The sequence below is a fragment of the Crocodylus siamensis genome, chromosome 4 (genome assembly GCF_052110815.1).
Source record: "Crocodylus siamensis isolate JL-2025a chromosome 4, ASM5211081v1, whole genome shotgun sequence".
Lineage (NCBI taxonomy): Eukaryota > Metazoa > Chordata > Crocodylia > Crocodylidae > Crocodylus > Crocodylus siamensis.
In genome coordinates, this window is record NC_143398.1 from 4,944,346 (window position 1) to 4,961,933 (window position 17,588).

The 17,588-nt window shown below is 49.5% G+C and overlaps 1 protein-coding gene across 8 annotated transcripts in view; it reads right to left on the reverse strand.

The window, feature by feature from the left end:
- The window catches only part of LOC149865440 (uncharacterized), a 213,443-nt gene that overhangs the window by 85,622 nt on the left and 110,233 nt on the right, over positions 1–17,588 (reverse strand). For all 8 annotated transcript variants that reach the window (XR_016441695.1, XR_016441696.1, XR_016441697.1 and 5 more), the window contains exons 53-58: positions 15,105–15,143; positions 13,459–13,494; positions 9,125–9,247; positions 7,144–7,266; positions 5,281–5,574; positions 3,611–3,730 (exon numbers count right to left, since the gene is read on the reverse strand). Coding sequence is in view for 4 of the 8 variants with exons in the window: in XM_090041526.1 (XP_089897652.1) it covers positions 3,611–3,730; positions 5,281–5,574; positions 7,144–7,266; positions 9,125–9,247; positions 13,459–13,494; positions 15,105–15,143 (735 nt within the window). In the remaining 4 variants the exon portion in view is untranslated. The remainder of the gene's footprint in view (positions 1–3,610; positions 3,731–5,280; positions 5,575–7,143; positions 7,267–9,124; positions 9,248–13,458; positions 13,495–15,104; positions 15,144–17,588) is intronic.

Below are 17,588 nucleotides of genomic sequence, written 5' to 3' on the forward strand. Positions count from 1 at the left end.
CCTAGTGATCGATGGGAAGTTGGGTGACAGCGACCGTGAGCTGATCACCTTCACCATCCGCTGTAAGTCAGTCAGCAACACAGAAGTCCTTGACTTCAGGAAAGCCGACTTTGACAAGCTCAGGAGGCTAGTCAGTCAGGCCCTAAGGGACCATGACCCCAGGGAGAAGAGAGTTCAGGAAGAGTGGTTGCTCCTCAAGGGAGCGATCCTCAATGCACGAGCTAAATCTATTCCAACACGGAGGAAAGGCAGCAAGAAGGCACAGCAGCCCCCCGGCTCTCCAGGGACCTAGCAGGCCTCCTAAGGCTAAAAAGAAAGGCCTACAAAGGATGGAGGACGGGATTCACCACCAAGGAGGATTATTCTGCAGTGGTCTGGTCCTGCAGGGAGCAAACCAGGAAAGCCAAGGCTGCAACTGAACTGCGATCTCTTGGTTTTCTGAATATCACCCTTTTCACCCTCAGCCTTAATCTCCAGGGAGGGACCAAGACTAGGGTCCATCCAAGCCTAGATGGCCCAGTTAGGCCAGAAGGGTTATGGTATGGGAGTGTCTGTAGCCACCAGCACATAAGGGAGTAATGTAACTCTCATCACATCCAGCCATCTGTGGATCCCCAACCTGATGGCCAAGTCCCCGCTCCCAGGTGGGTCAATGGGGAACAGCCTTGCAGCAAAGCGAGTCTCAGTCTCATGCCTCTGGATCAGTGGCAAACCATTTTCACTGTTAGAGCAGTGAAGCAATGGAAAAGACTGCCTAAGGAAATTGTGGCCTCTCCATCACTGGAAGTCTTCAAGAAGAGGTTGGACAAGCACTGGTCAGAAGTGATCTAAGAGTAGCTATGCCTATGCTCTACTGCCTGGATTGCCCATGCTTCTGGGCTTTGCTGATTGCCATATGAGGGAGGAAAGATTTTTTTCCCTGTCCTGTTGCTACACATCACAGAGGAGGGGGATTCACCTTCCTCAGAGATACCGAATCATAGAATCACAAACAATGAGGGCTGGAAGGGACCTCCAGAGGTCACATCTAGTCCAGACCCCTGCTCAAAGCAGGACCAGCCCCAACTACATCATCCCAGCCAGGGCTTTGTTAAGCTAGGCTTTAAATCCTCCAAGGACGGAGATTGCACCATGTCTCCACGTAACCTGTCCCAGTGCTTCACCACCCTGCTAGTGAGAAAGTTTTTCCTCATATCCAACCTCAACTTCCCTTGCTGCAACTTGAGACCACTGGGTGTTGGCTGCAGCTAAGGCTGGAGACTTTGACTCGGTTGTCCCAGTACTCCTACTAAGATTTCAACCCAGAGGTTCCTGGCTAAAGGGTCTTCCCTTGCACTTAGGGTCAAACTGTATTTGGGGGTCAGGAAGAAATTTTGCCCCATGGTCAGTTTGGTACAGACTGTGGGGATTTGCTGTCCTTTGCAGCAGGGGGCATGACCCTCCTCCTGGGATCTTTTGAGCGTATTTTAACAACCCTTGCAGCAGCATGGCGTTGGCCATTGTGGTTTACCTGTGGCAGGCTCAGGTGCTTGGCCTTGTGTAGCTCTACTAATAGGGTAGATAATGATTTGTACAGGGTGGTTTTGATAGGATGATCCTGCCTATGGCAGGGCTGGATGACTTCTGGAGGTCCCTTCCTGACTATTATGATTCTGTACTTGTATCTTATCCGCTTTGGGAGAAACAAGAAGAAACTCCTAAAAACGGAGCTTAAATAGGCTCTTGACTCCAACCCCTCCCCACCTCCAGCCATTCAGGAAGGCCCGGGTCACTGTCTGTGCTTCTGAACAGGACTTTGTCTTGATTTCAATCTCCCTAGCACACAGAGGAAGAAAATCAAGGAAGAAAGGAAAGAGGGGAAGAGGAAGAGAGTCAGAGAAACTCAAGATATCAGCCGGGGGGGACTCCTGGCTGGGAAGCTCTCTCCAAGTCAGATCTGTCAATGATGGGATTAAACATCAGACCTGGTTTCTAGCGCCCAAATTCAGACCAGAGCCAGTCCTGTGTGCGCAGTGGGTGCCCTCTAGCGGTCCCCGGGACGACTGCTGCGCCGAGCTGATCTGTTTTGCATCCACTGAAATAACTTCTTGAACTTCAGGATAGAGCAGGTATAAGGGAGCGAAAGCAGTTCTTATACAAGCCATCTCCTCAGCTTTTTCTGAATAATATTTTCCACTCCAGGAAGCCCTTGGGTGTTCAGAAATGACACTGAATTCCCTGCTCTAAAATACCCTCCTTTCCATTGGGTGAATCCTTTAAAGGTGGCTGGCCTGAGTACGTGGGCCTGCTCGTATAGGACAACTCGATAGCAGGAGGCTGCTTCTGGGGTTTATTACCAGGGATCCTGGTTTTCTCCGATTAAAAAAAAATCCCCAATTTCCAGTTAAAAAAAAGTACAGGGGTCCTTAGACTTATGACACATCTGGTTCCTGAAAACCGTGTCTTAAGTCGAAACGTTGTAACTCAGAACCGATTTTCCCATAGGAAACAATGTTAGAAATGGGGGATTGGTTCCTGAATTGAGGCCCGATACCCTATGTTCACCAAAAATAACCCAGAATTTTGTACTCAATCAATTATGGACGAGTAATATAGCCACATTAATGTATTTCTATTGTAAATAGCAATCATATTGATTTAGATGACTTCTTTGGGGTGACTTTGCTGGATTTTTTGAGGGGCTCTGGGTTGGACTTTTTGAAGGTTTGGCACAGCATACTTGCTCGCCGGCGTGGCGGGGCGTGGCTTTGGATCGAGGGCTGTAAAGTCGAAACCGATGTCGGAAAGTCAAAACAGGGTAGCAATTTATAAGTGTTGGAAGTGCTGTTCGTCGTAACTCGGACGTCGGAAAGTCAAGGACTGCCATTTTTTCCACGATTTAAAATGAAATACGATTTATATCTGTATATTAGTGATGTTTCATTTAAATCAATTCAACCCAATATTACCTTTTTTTAACTGAAAATTAAGGTTGTTTTTAAATCAGAGAAAACCAGGATCCATTTATTATACTACAGGTGCTTGTGGCCACTGACCTCTGCACCACACACAGTGCCTCCTTTCAGGCTTTGAGAAAGGGCTGGAGCTTAATGACGTGTGAGGGATATAAAAGAGTAAAATGCAACCTTAGACATGGTGGAAGGTGCAGGTCCCAATCTCCTGTTCGTGCCCTGAAGCCCCAGCCTGAGGCAGGTCAGGACCCCTTCTCACATACCATGACCAGGGCCAGGGGGACGAGGGGTTACATGGGATACAGGACTCTGACATGGGTCCTCTCCATCCACCAGAGAGAGGTATGGCGAGATCCAGTGGCTAGATAAATGCATACTAGAAATAAGGGCCATATTTTTAACACTGAGATAACTGACTATTGAAAGGATTTACCCGTGAATACTCCATCATGGGCCATTTTTAAACCAAGGCTGGGTGTCTTCCTGAAAGATCAGCTCTAGTCTACACAGGAGTTAGCTGGGGCAAGTCCCATGGGCTGCGTTAGAGAGCAGATGCTTGCAGCAAACATGAGGAGTGAGAAATGATAATCTCTTGATATCATCCCTTATTTCCACCCGGAAGTCAGAGTGCCAAACCCCCGTCTCTGAGGACAACTTACAGCATCACTGCCTTTCTCCTCCCTTTGCTCCTCAGGCCCTTTCTTCATGGGCTCGAGCAGCTTCGCAGCCTCAAGGATTGGGGCCCCATCTTCTGACTCCGGAGAGAGTCCAGCAGAGGTCTGGAGAGAACGAAGGCTACAAGTTAAAGGCAGCACAATCGAACAAGTTAAAGCAGAAAGAGGTGGTGGGAAAGCCTCAGGAGGTCCTCATCCAAGCTCTGACTTGAGTCCCTTGTCTTCCTGCACTCAGTTCTTCACCTTCTGTAAAATGGAGGTATGGCTCGCATTAGGGCTGGGGTAGTCAATATGCACACAGGCAATGGAGGCCCCAAGTACTACAACTATCTTTGCTTCAAGGTGCAATGCCTCCCAGCTCATATGCAGTCTAAGGCATTATTTTCCTAGCTACATCTCTATACGCGTTGGAAGGGGCTGAGCTCTTGGGAACATCTGATAGCCACCAGCCTCCTGGAAAAAATCAATCCTTATGTCTCGCTCTTCAGTGAGAGATGAGCAACCAGCTCAGTGTTTCACCCAGGATGGAGGTTCAATTCTGACACCGCAAAATGACTGCTGCTTGGTTTGGGAAAGCAACCACAATCAATCCGGAGGAGTTGGGGAACAAGGCACCTGTCCAGCATTTGCCACCATGGCTTGCAACCTCAGGCAGTGATTCTCAACCAGGGTGCTGCCATACCCAAGGGTGATGCCAGATCCTTTGAAGAGCCTCACAAAGTGTGAGGAGACAAGCAAGTAAGGGCAAGCTGAAGTTTGTCCCTACCTAGCCTACCCCCCACCCCTGCTTCCCAGCCCCTGTGCAAGGAGGTAAGCAATGTAATACATACGTTAGTTTTTGAAACTGGGTACCACTCAATTCACAGAAGTTATGAAGAGGTGCATTGAGTCTATTGAGGGGTGTCTTGAGTCCAAAAAGGTTGAGAACCACTGATCTAGCTAGGGAGGGTGCTACAAAACAAGTGAGTAGCAACTGGACCCAAAGATGGTTCATGCTAGGGGATCCGGATGGTTTTCTTTTGGGAAAAGCTCTTTGCATCTGTCTTCTTCAGATTGCATTACTCCCCCGGACTCTCCTTGAGAGCGGTTCATTGAGAAATTAAATCCAGGGCAGAATAAATCAGCTTGTTTCTTAAACAGGACTTCTCAACGGGAGCCCAAGCCACCAGCAGTCCAGGAGCTGCGCTGGATGCAGAAGCTGTTGGCTTCCAAAAGGAGTTTAAAGGAGCTGCTTTTGACCTAGGCAGAACTGACTAACTTGGACCTACCCATGGGAGAGACTTGCTTTTCCAGTCACACATGGGGCACAGCTGCAAGTGGTGGATCTGCTCAAGCTGGACCCACCAGCACAGGGTTACACACGAGGAGCCCCTGAACTTTGCAATTCATCCAGCAACCATGGATGCTCACAGGAAGGAAGTCCTGAGAGACTTCTCGGGAGCTTCTCTTGAGTTTCAGGGGAAGCTCCTTGGCATGGCTTTCAATATGGCAGGCTAAGACCGGCCCTAAATCCAGGGGTTGACTTAGAAAATCAACTCCTTGGCATCACAATGGAAAGCAAGGAAGGTTTGGTTTGAGGTTCTCAAGACCAGGTTAACTTGAAAAAGGGAAACAAGTATCAGGTGTTACACATGGAAAGCAAGTTTTAACGATACCTGCATGCCCTCTTCCATCCCTGCTCCTCCCAAGTGCTCTTTCAGAGACCCAGATGCCTCCTGGGAATCCAGAGTGATAAATCCAGCAATTCCTTGCTGCCCTGCGGAGGTTTCTTCTGGGCTAGTTTGTAGCTGGGATGTGTTCAGAGATCCAGAGCGGTCCTCTCGTTTTTCAGCTACTGGTGATTTCTGACCAGGGGTCATCAAGTTTGTCATGATTTCCACTCCTGCACTGTCCCCAGAGGTGGGGCTAATGGAGTCATCAGCCAGAGGCTCCTTCTGATGCGTTATATCCTAATAAAACAGGGAAACAGGACTGCACAAGGCCCAGCAGAAACCAATGTCCGGCTGCAAGCAAAGCCAACCACTGTCCTTCAACCAAGTGCCTGTAGCTGCCTGCTAACTTGCGTCTCCCAAAGAGCTGCCTTCACGTGGACCATGTGTATGGAGCTAGAAGACCTGGATCCCATTCCCACCTCTGACCTGCTGGGTGATTTTGGGCCAGTCGCATCTGTTTGCTGCCATTTCCCATTTGGGGAGATGGGACACATGATGTTCACCCACTTCCGCAAGTCACTTTGATGGATGAAGACATTTTATAGAAGCACCAAGTCTCATGTGCCCAGGTTTCTGTAACGCCATGAGTGAGGAGGTCAGTCAAAAAATCACCAGATATCATGCTAATGGGTTACTGTAGCCCATGAGCACCGATTATTGGGCCATTTTTCTGCACAGTCCCCTGAACAAGGACTTGTTCAGCCACTTCTGCGGGTGTCCGCTACATGGTAAAACTCCCCATCCCAGGGGCCAGCATCCTGCCCTGCTCCATGACACTCTTTGTTCATAGTGGAGCCCTGGCTTAATAAGTCTGTCCCAACGGTGCCATTAATGTCCCAGAAAAGTCCTCAGAAGGATTTTGTGGCTGCTCTTTCCATCATGACCAGAAAAGGACTGCAGAACACAACACTTGGTGCCATCTCGACCAGTGCCCACCACTGTTACAACGGTACATAAGATGACAGAAAGTCAATAATTAAGGTCTTCCTGGCACCGATGCTTAAACAAACAGTGCTACAGATGGGTTATGTTGCTAGTTATAGCTCCCAAGTTGCAACCACAGCTGTCCTATTATTTTTTTGACTGACCTTCCTAAGGCGCATATCACCCAAGGTGTCAATGGGTATCTGGCTATTCAGGCAGGGTGACCCAAGCAGCTGGCCTCATCACTCCTGTATGTACCAATGGCTATGGAAACAGATGTGTATTTGCTTATTGTAAACTGCTCTGAGGCTTCTGGATAGGGTGGGATATCAATCTAATCAATAAAGAGACAGCACCAATCACCACGGTATCTGAAAATCTCACACTCTGATGTCCCAAACCCCAGCGAGGGAGGGATAGGCCCATGTTACAGATGTGAAATAAAGGCGCAAGGCATCTAAGTGACTTTCCCTGGGCCACACAGGGAGTCTGAGGCAGAATCACAGTCTCCCGAATTGTAGACCAGCATCCTAGCCCCCAGCCCATCCTTCTGCTAATAAAAGGCTGCCCCGATGGAGAAGCATGGCATGTTTGCATGGCTCTATAGGGCATAGTTGGTTTACCACACAGGAGGCCAACAATGAGTTAGGCCAAATGCCACTCAAATCAAGGAAATAGGTCCCAGTTACCCTGATTTAATCTGTGGAAGCTGCTTTCCACCATGGTGTAGGGCACCTTGCAGAAATGCAGATGTAACAGAGAACTTGGCAATCTTGAAATGGCTAAGTAGTTCCTAATACATGCTAACGAGCCTGCCTGAACTGTCAATTAACTACAGTCGCAGAGAATTAATTCTCCGCAGCCATCTTTAGTGATTCTTACCTTGGCAGGTTGTCTTACAGAAGCCGGGACCATAAACTGATGGTCATTGCTTTTGGCCTGATCTTCATTGGTTATTTCTATGCTGGCCAGAGCATCGCTAGAGACGTCATACTTCAGTGAACCCTGCAAACCCCAAAGGAAACAAATGAGATAAGGTAGTGTGATCCGAGTTATGGGCTTGCTAAATCATAAGTTCAAATCCTGGAAGGGTTGAAAGAGACTTGGATCCTTTCCAAGTAGATCAACCGCTTTTCATGGAGCCCACCGTCTTGCAAGTCTTTCTTACAGGGGCTCGCTGCTCTACGTGGCTGTTGTATGCCAAATGCTGTCTGCCAAATGTGGCTGTTGTATGCCACATTTTGTAACTGCAGAGATTGCGTTCAGTCGCCTTGACCAAAATTCCTCCCTTGTCACAGCTGTACAATGGGCTGCGGACCAGCCAGTTGCTACCATCCCTCCCCGGAGCGGTCTGCATTTCATTGGGGCTGTTGGTGTGCAGTAGAAACCAGGGCATACAGTCTGCATTTTGGTTTCAAGTACTCCAAGCCCCACCAAGGTTCATGTATCCATGGCTTTGGTCCAGTCCATTATCAAGGGAATAATCACTTGCATCTGCATTTGGGCTCAGCTTTCAAACACCCCAGGTATCGGGTGCTTTAGGTCTGGCTTCAAAGGACTTGGAGATCCTTTAGGATGATGAGCTATGTGACAAAGGTTAAGTTCTCTGTGTTAGTCTCTGTGTTAGTCTGAAGTCAAATTGAAGGCAGGGTGGATTTGCACCTTACAGATGAACCAAAGTCATTCAGCTGAGCACGGTGTGATCCATGAGCAGACAGACATAGTTAGCTGTGTTAGTCTGAAGTCAGGTAAAAGGAAGACGAGTGTAAGGTCACTATCACTATCACTATCACTTCTTTAGACCAAGTGGTTGCACCCAAGATTCAGAGCCTTAACAGGCTCATTGCACAGTGGGAAGAAACAGATGGCAGTGTTTAAGCAGAAAGGGTGGAGACAAGGCCTGTCTCCCTAACACAGCAACAAATAGCAGGCAGTTTCCCAATCCTGCCTTTCCAACCCATCCCATGCCCCCCAAAAGTTCTGCCCCTCTGCTCCCTCTCTGAGCCATGCGCATGTCTGATACCCTTCCTTTTGCTGTTTGTTTTTTGCATGTAAGCCCTCATTTGCACTATAGGGTTTGAATGCAGTCAGGTCGAATGCTTCTCTCTGCCAGAAACCTTACCCTGCATTTGCTGAGTGGAGTAAAACTTCTTCCACCATCCAGCAGAAGGGACAGTCTTGCCCCTACGACCCACTGCCATGATCCCTTCAGCAGCTGGGGCCTTCCCAAGGTGCCCTTTATACCCCGAAGCTGCTTCTAGGGAACTATGTTGACCCACCACACATACACAAACACACGTTGTCAAACAACCCCCAAGCTCCTAAACCTGCGACGAATGCCAGCAAAACCTCTCACACTGCACAACTTAGTCCTGCCGGGGATTTCATCACTTTGGCTGGCACCTCCTGTTGTCGCTAGCTCTCTCCCCCTTAAAGGATCTTAACTGATCCCTTCGTCCTTCCTGCACTTGGGTGCTTGACTCACCCATCATCCTTGATAAAAGATTGCGTTTGAACCACAGATCAAAGACCATTAGTGCTTTTCAGCATAACATTACTTATTACACAGATGACTGCAAGTCACCAGAACCGATGTAACAATAATCTCCAATATGGGGATGTCATAAATTCATTGCACCCAGCAAAGCCTTCCTCCTTTGCAATGACCAAGCAGACAGAGGGAGCGAAGGAGGATCTTGAGGTTAAAGCCGCAGGACTTGCTGTCTGGGCCAATTCCTGGCTGGTCCCATTCCTAACTCTGTAGTTTTGATCAAGTCGTTTCTCTGGGCTCTGTTGCTTCCCTCACCTCTTCTTCTTGAGGCTCTGTCTGATCGTGGAGAAGCGCCATGGGATGGATACTCACTGGGTAGTCAGTGGCTTGGTTTTTCTTGGACATCTTGCCTTTCCTGGAGCTGGCCAACTGCTGGATGATCACTTCCAGGCCTTCTCTCAGGAGGAGGTCAGTGAGCTCCTTCAGAAGAGCCAACTGCAATGGAATAGAAACCACTCCATAAGTTCATAAGAATTGCCTTTTACTGGGCCAGACCATAGGCCCATCTTGCCCAGTCTCCTGTATTGCACGGGGGCAGAGACTGGGCGCTGAAAAGGGGAGTGAACGGGATCGGACTAGGGTTTTTTCCACCGTTCCTTTCCCCCCTTGCAGCCTCCAGCATTAAAGGTCTAGGAAGTTGTGATTCAGACCATGCTCACTACCTACCAAAGCCCCTTTCCTCCAAGAATGCGTCCGATCTGTCTTTTGAATCTAGTGAAGCCGTCAGCTTCCACCACATCTGGTGGCAACAAGTCACACACTTTAATCCCACCCCATGTGAAAAAGCACTTCCTTGTGTTCGTTTGAAACTCACTACCTATTCGATTCATTTTGTAACTCCTAGCTTTTGTCTTGTGAGAGTCAATAAAAAAATCCCCTATTGACTTTCTCTTTGCCATTTAGTATTTGGTAAACCCTTATCACGCTGCCCCTCAAGTATCTCTTTTTTTTTAAAACAGAATTGGCCTTGTCTCTTCAGTCGCTCCTCATATGGAAATCCTTCCCTACCACTAATCATCCGTATTGCCCTTCTCGGGACCTTCTCTAGTTATTCTATATCCTTCTTGAGGTGTGGAAGTCAGAACAGGGCACAGTAAATGTTCAAGGTGTGGATGCACCATGGATTTATAAAGGAGAATCATGAGACTTCACAATTCCCTTCTTAATGCCTAAAATTTTGTATGCCTTTCTGATGGCTGCTGAGCACTGAGCTGTACTGGTCTGCAGGAGAGGATCCCGTCTGACATCCGACCTGCAGACCAGTACCCCATGGTTGTCATCCACGTGGGGACGAATGACGCGGCCAGGGGCAACCCTGACCGCATTATGAAGGATTTCAAGGCTCTGGGGGACAAGCTGAAGGAGACGGGGGGCAGGTGGTATTCTCCTCTCTTCTTCCAGTGAGTAGGTGGGGACGGCGACATGAGACCTGCATTGGCAAGGTCAACCGGTGCTTATGCAGTTGGTGCCGCCAGGCAGGCCTTGGGTTCCTTGATAATGACCCATGCTTTCGGACAGAGGACTTGCTGGGGTGGGATGCGGGGAGACACCACCCGAGCAAGACAAGTGACAAATGCAAGGACTGCCCAGGTAAGAAATGGGGGACCGGACAGTCTCCCAAATTGGGGGGTTGCAGACGCAGCTAGGCAAGGCATTAAATGCCTATATACCAATGCTTGTAGTATGGGGAATAAACAGGAGGAACTCGCCCTCAGAATAGCCAGTTCAGACCCAGACATAATAGGGTTAACAGAAATGTGGTGGGATTCATCCCATGACTGGGCAGTCAGCATTAGGGGCTATGGGCTTTACAGGCGGGGTAGAGAAGGAAGGAAAGGCGGGGGTGGGCGCTGTATGTCAAGGAGCAATACACATCCTCTGCCAGCAGAACGGGGTCAGAGGGGCAAGCGGAAGTGCTCTGGGTCAAGATATAAGGGGGCCATGGAGAGAGGGATCTAATGGCGGGGGTCACTACAGACCCCCCAGCCAAGGGGAGGAGCTGGACCGGGAATTTTCAGGCCAGCTTGCAGAGGCACTTAAAGCGAAGGATGTAGTTGTCATGGGTGATTTAAATTACCCGGGCATCTGCTGGGAGGAGCAGTCAGCCAGGACGGACAGTCCCAGGAGGCTCCTGGCCGAGATACAGGACCTCCACTTAATCCAGGAGGTGCACCAGAGGAGATGCCCTGTTGAACCTGGTCCTGGCCACAGGCGATGACCTGGTAAGGGGCCTCTGGGTCCTCGACCCCCTGGGCGATAGCGATCATCGCTTGCTGGCATTCACCATCCAGCGCAGGGTGTCAAGGGCCTGCAGCAAGGCGGTAGCCCTAGACTTCAAAAGGGCCAACTTCAACGAGTTGAGATTAGTGGGAGAGGTGCTGGGGTTCGAGAGCAGGGGAGCTCAGTGCCCAAGATAAGTGGTCGTTCCCGAAGGAGACGATACTCCGGGCCCAAGGGGTGACCATCCCAACAAGAAGCAAGGGGGGCGAGAGTGCCCGAAAGCCCCCCTGGCTCGCCAAGGGTGTCCGGGAATGCCTGACTGCCAAAAAAGAGGTGTACAACCAGTGGAAAGGGGGTGCTATCTCCAAAGAGGAGTATACCTCCTCTGCTCGGGCCTGTTGGGGGGCTGTCAGGAAAGCTAAGGTGGACATAGAGCTAGGACTTGCGTGCAAAATCAAAGATAATAAAAAGTCCTTTTTCCAATATATAGGGAGGATGAAGAAAGCACCAGGAAACGTGGGGCCCCTGCAAGATCCTCTGGGCAATCCGGTGGTTGCACCAGAGGAGAAAGCAGACCTCTTTAACCAATTCCTCACCTCCGTTTTCTTGTGCAGGGACCAGGACTTCCCACCGTGATGCAAGACGGACTTGAGGGGAACGCCTCCAGACCTCAGGTTGGGGAGGACCGGGTTAGAGAGCTTCTGGGGGGGCAGGATGTGTTCAAGTCAGCGGGTCCAGATGCTCTCCACCCCAGGGTGTTGAGGAAGCTAGCAGGGGTTATTGCAGGGCCCTTGGCACGGCTTTACAAGGGCTCATGGTGCTCAGGTCAGATGCCAGATGACTGGAAGATAGCTAACATGGTCCCCATCTTTAAAAAAGGGAGGAGGGAGGACCCGGGCAACTATAGGCCCGTCAGTCTTACCTCAATCCTAGGGAAACTCTTTGAGAAGATCCTTGAGGAGCACATCTGTGATGGGCCGGCTTCAGGGATGATGCTCAAGGGCAACCAGCACGGTTTCATTAGGGGCAGGTCATGTCAGACCAACCTAATTGCCTTTTATGATCAGGTCACAAAGGCAATGGATGCAGGTGTCGCCGTGGACGTAGTCTTTCTAGACTTCAGCAAGGCCTTTGACACTGTCTCCCACCCCATCCTCATTAAAAAATTGGGTGACTATGGCATTGATGCCTACACACAGTCAGATGGATTGCAGATTGGCTGAAGTGTCACACTCAGAGGGTGGTGGTGGATGGCTCATATTCGACCTGGGGAGAAGTGGGCAGCGGAGTGCCCCAGGGCTTGGTCCTTGGGCCTGCGCTGTTCAATCTCTTTATCAGTGATTTGGATGACACGGTGAATTGCAACCTGTTTAAATTCGCTGATGATACCAAAATTTGGGGTGAGGTGAGCACGCTAGTAGGGAGGGAAAGACTGCAGCAAGACCTGGACAGGTTACAGGGGTGGGCTAGCAAAAACAGGATGGGTTCCAATACCGACAAGTGCAGGGTGCTGCACTTGGGCAGTAGTAACCAGCAGCACACTTATAAGATGGGAAACTCCCTTCTTGAGAGCACGGAGGCAGAAAGGGATCTTGGAGTGATTACTGACTCCACGATGAACATGGGCCGACAATGCGGGGTCACGGTTGGCAGGACTAACCGGACCTTGTCGTGCATCCACAGATGCATCTCCAGCAGGTCCAGGGAGGTGATCCTCCCCCTCTATGAGGCACTGGTCAGGCCACAGCTGGAGTCCTGCGTCCAGTTCTGTGCGCTCCACTTCAGGAGGGATGTGGACAACATTGAAAGGGTCCAGAGGAGGCCACCTGCATGATCTGGGGACTACAGGGCAGACCCTACATTGAAACACTGCCGGACCTGAACCTGTTCAGCCTTCACAAGCAAAGGCTGAGGGGGGACCTGGTGACCGTCTATAAACTCACTAGGGGGACCAGAAGGGTTTGGGAGAGACCTTGTTTCCCCGGGCGCCCCCCGCAAAACAAGGAATAACGGCCACAAGTTGTTGGAGAGGTGGTTTAGATTAGACATCCGCAAGAACTACTTCATGGTCAGGGCGGCTAAGAGCTGGAACCAGCTTCCAAGGGAAGTGGTGCTGGCTCCTACCCTGGGGGGCTTTAAGAGGAGGCTTGATGACTACCTGGCTGGACTCATTTGAGCCCAGGTTTTCTCCTGCCCAGGCGGGGGTCAGACTTGAAGACCTACAAGGTCCCTTCGAGCCGACTTCCGTGATTCTGTGATTCTGATGTTCAAACCTTTCAGACCTCGGGGGCTCGGACAGGAAAGAAATTCTTCCTTATGTCCATCCTGAAACGGTCTTGTAGTAGTTTATGACCGTTCAGCCTCGTCTTAAACAGCAGCTGGTGCAAGTTTGCAGAAGGAAGGAAAAAGGAAAAACTCTCACTTACCTTGATACCATATGCTTCAAAAAGCCTCTCCAAATCCTACAGAGGGAAGAAAATGTGCATGATCAGAGGTCAGGAAAACAGACTGTACGACACCAGGCTGAGAGCCATGGGGCCCCTTAGCCTGGAAAAGCGCAGGCTCAGGGGTGATCTGGTGGCCACCTATAAGCTTATCAGGGTGACCACCAGGATCTGGGGGAACATCTGTTCACCAGAGCGCCCCAAGAGAAGATCTCAATGATCTGCTCAGGTCCCTTCCAACCCTAGAAACTATGAAACTATCTTCTGAGGTCCCCTCCAGCCCTAATGTCTATGAAATCTATGAAAGGGAACTGACATCATTTCAGGCAGACCTTACTGGGATGAGGTGTGATAAAGTCCCCTCTACTACCAGCCTGATGCCGATCCCCATGGAGCTTTGTTAGTGGCTTAAGTGGGAATAGGCTCAGACCCTAAATCTGTGTGTCATGGCAATAATGGAAGTGCTGGTTCTTACGTGCACACGCTAATCTGCTCTTTTAGTAACAAACTTCACATCGAGATCTCATACCAAGCTAAAGCCATCAGATGCATGTCACTAAAGGAAAGCAACCTTTAGATACTTCCCCATGTCCTGAATGAAAACTTAGTCATGCAATGGGGTCATGTCCCTGCCAGGATTTGTGCTTTGCATGGTGCTTGGTGTGAAGGGCTCTGTAATGTCTCTCCTATTTAGCAGGTGGGTATTCTGCACTAGCTTACACTCCTAAATGATTTCAAGTATAGCCACGAGTGCTAAAAATCTGGCAGTCTAGTAGTCTAGAGGCAACCAAAGCAGAAGCAATGCTACTGATCCTAATGTCCCTAAGCCAGAGTTGGAATCTGTTGGTCAACCGAAGAGTTAATCATGCATTTTTAGCCATTGCTACTACCTGGGAATCCAATAGATCCTTTCCTGTGATCTCCATTCAGTGCTTATGATTACTTAATGGAGCCATAGTGCAAAGATACCCACTTGCAGCTCTCCTTTATATTTAATTCAAGCTAAGTTTCAAACGAACTGCATCAGTGATCTGCACACCTATGATAGGATCATAAGAAAACAGGGCTGGATGGGACCTCACGAGGTCATCTGGCTCAGCTCTTGGCTCAAGGCAGGACTGTCCCTGATTAAACCCAGTTTCTGGCCAACCTGCTCTTGAAAATTTCCAGGGATGGGGATACCACAACCTCCCTCGGTAGCCTGTTCCAGTGCTCGACCACCCTCAGTCAGAAAGCTCCTCCTAATCTCCAACCTAAAATTCCTCTGCTGCAGCTTGAGGCCTTTGCTCCTAGCCCTGTCCCCTCCAGGCACAGAGGAAAGACCATCTCCATCCTCTCTATCATGGTTAATGTCACTGAAAGATGATGAATACTGCAGAGCCTGTTTTCTATTCCATGTTCCCCGGTCTGCCAACCTTGTCCAGGCACATGTAGATGCAAATCACACTGTGGAAAAAAACTTCACAGCTTTCTTTAAAATGGTGGCAGTCGTGGGATAGGATTTCTGACCAGTTTGGTAGGCCTACATGGGATTCCTTATGATTTTTGTGTCTGAATCCCAGGGCCAGAAAGGCCTTGGGAAGTCAGGGACAGAAAGAAAGGGTGGCTCAACATTTCTTTGTATTTACCTCGATTTCCACTCCTTTGCCAGGAGGACCTGGATCTCCCTTTAAACAAAGAACAAAAACGGATTAACAAGGACAACAAGAGATGACAGCAGGGGAAGCTGAACAGTGGCTGGAGCTTAGGACCAGGTTCTCTTCCCTACTTTCCCAATGACTTGCTGCGTGATCTGGGGAACACCGCTTCATTTCAAGGGGTCACATCCAAACCGTTCGTGCAGGTGCCTCAGTGTAAGGGGTTTATTCCAAAATTTAGCACCCAGGATCCTTGTACAGCTCGTGGAGATGGGTAGCAGCCTCCTATGGCTCCAAGCAAGGAACCAACAGGAAATGCTAGACATGGGGACATGTCTGAACCCCCCTCCTCCGTGATGAGGCACCTGACACAGGGCTGTGCATGAGATGCCACCGTGATTTTGCCATCGAAAGGCAAAGTGCCTACCTGACCAGGACCTATGCAGTACATGTGCCACAAGCGACACGGGCAACCTACGTGGGTGATGCATGGAAGATCAGGGAGGGGAGAGGCAGCGCAGTGGCAGATAGGGCAGGGAACAGAAAGCAGAGCAGCAGATCAGGCAGGAGAAGGGGACTGAAGTAGCACTTCAGCAATGTGTGGGGTTAAAAGGTGGCACGCCTGCCAAAAAAGTCCATTTAGACAAAAATCTTCCAACTCAACTGAACTTTCTGAGGTGTTGAGCACCCTCACATCCCCACAGACATGTCAGATCAGGATCGCATTTTAATCTCTGTCTCTCCCACCTTGGAAATGGTAACTGCAAAGTACCGCTCTCAACCTAGACTTGTTCCATTCATGGTGGTGAGCTTTTGGCAGAGGGGGCACGTGCAGAGTTACATACTGATTCATCATGGATAAAATGGCCACTGACATGCAGATGCAGCCTGGAGCCAAGCCAGTCCTGACAGCGGTATAAACCATGTCACACGCATTGTAAGGATACTGCATACCCACAAGAACTGACTGATGCAGGCGATTATCGATGACATGCTGTGAGTTTTCCCAACGCAACGTCAGCTCTGCCCAGGTAGATTCACCTGTCAGGCAGCATGAAAATGAAAGTGCCACCAGGGACGTTGCAGGATCTCGAGATTGCTTCCCACTTTCCTTGACCAACCATAGGGGGACAGGTTCTTCCTCCCATTTCACAGTTCATTCAACTGAGCCACATTCAGAGTCATGATGAGAACCCTGGTTTCCTGACTCAGCATCCTATCCCATAGTCATGCTATCCCCTTTAATGCATTAAGCTGCACATGTAATGAGAAATCCCTCTTTGGAAACACTCCCCATGTACAGCGCTAGTGGGTTAACATTGCTGCTAGAAACTTGAGCTTCAAAGCTACCTTGGCACTGAATTAGCAGCCTGGCAGCACAGAGTACAGATGCTGGACTAAATGATGCCGGCTTTGCATCTTTGCTTTAAAGCAGGGAAAAAGCCAGGGGTTGAATTCCATGTCTGAAGGGCTTCATTTCACTGAAATCTGGTTTTGACCCCTACAGATTCCGGTGGAATGAAGGGCACCAGAAAGCCATGGACCACAGTCACCTTCAGTGCGCTTGCCTGGGAAAGGAAATAAATCCAACAAGCTCCAGAAATGACTCTAACGCAGTGGGTCTCAACTTCATCAGACTCAAGGCGCCTCTTGGAAAATGCCAGCTCCTAGCTTTCACTTGTTTCTTGACTAAGGAAAAGTATTGGCGCACTTCCTCTGTTGCAAGGAACTCTTCGACATCTACTCATGGGAGCCTATTGCCCAGGACTGCCCCGAACAGAGGAAGAGTCAGCCGCAAGGATCTCAGTACTTTGAAACCTCATGACGACACCAAGAGATGGCAAAGCAGGAGTGGAAGTGTGTTGCAGACTGAACTGAGATCCCAACGCCGCCCACCCTGCACGGAAACGTGTGCCCAAGCTGTGATAAAACCCACCGATCCCACATCAGCCTCGTCAGCCATCGTCGGACCCCTGGATAAGGCAATCATGGAAGACCATCATCCTCGACGGCGAGCGATTGCCAATGATAAGGCAAGGAGCTCGGAAAGGTCAGGATGCTTTTGGCACTCTGGATCCCTATTTGAAATCTTTGGGGTTGTCTTGTGTATCGTGTAGGTGTTTGCACACCTAACTGTGCTGAAGCGTCGTAGCTTCAGGTATGGTAACTGCAGCCCAGAATGTAATTGCTCTATTTGTACTAATTTATCCACACTACAAGACCATAGTTTATAAGGAAATTTTGCAAGGAACAGGGATTATACACTACAAAGAAGGACAAGCATATCAAACACCAGAGGCCCTAGCCAACCATTAGCCCCCTGAAGGTAGGTTTGACATCCTAGTTCCCATGTTTCCAAAAGGACGTTATTCGCAGAACTAAAAAATTACGGTATTTCCTTTTCCCAAGGATCAGGGCATCATTTCCTCCTCTTATCACTGGTTCCCAAGTGGGGCATAATTACGGCTGTGGGAA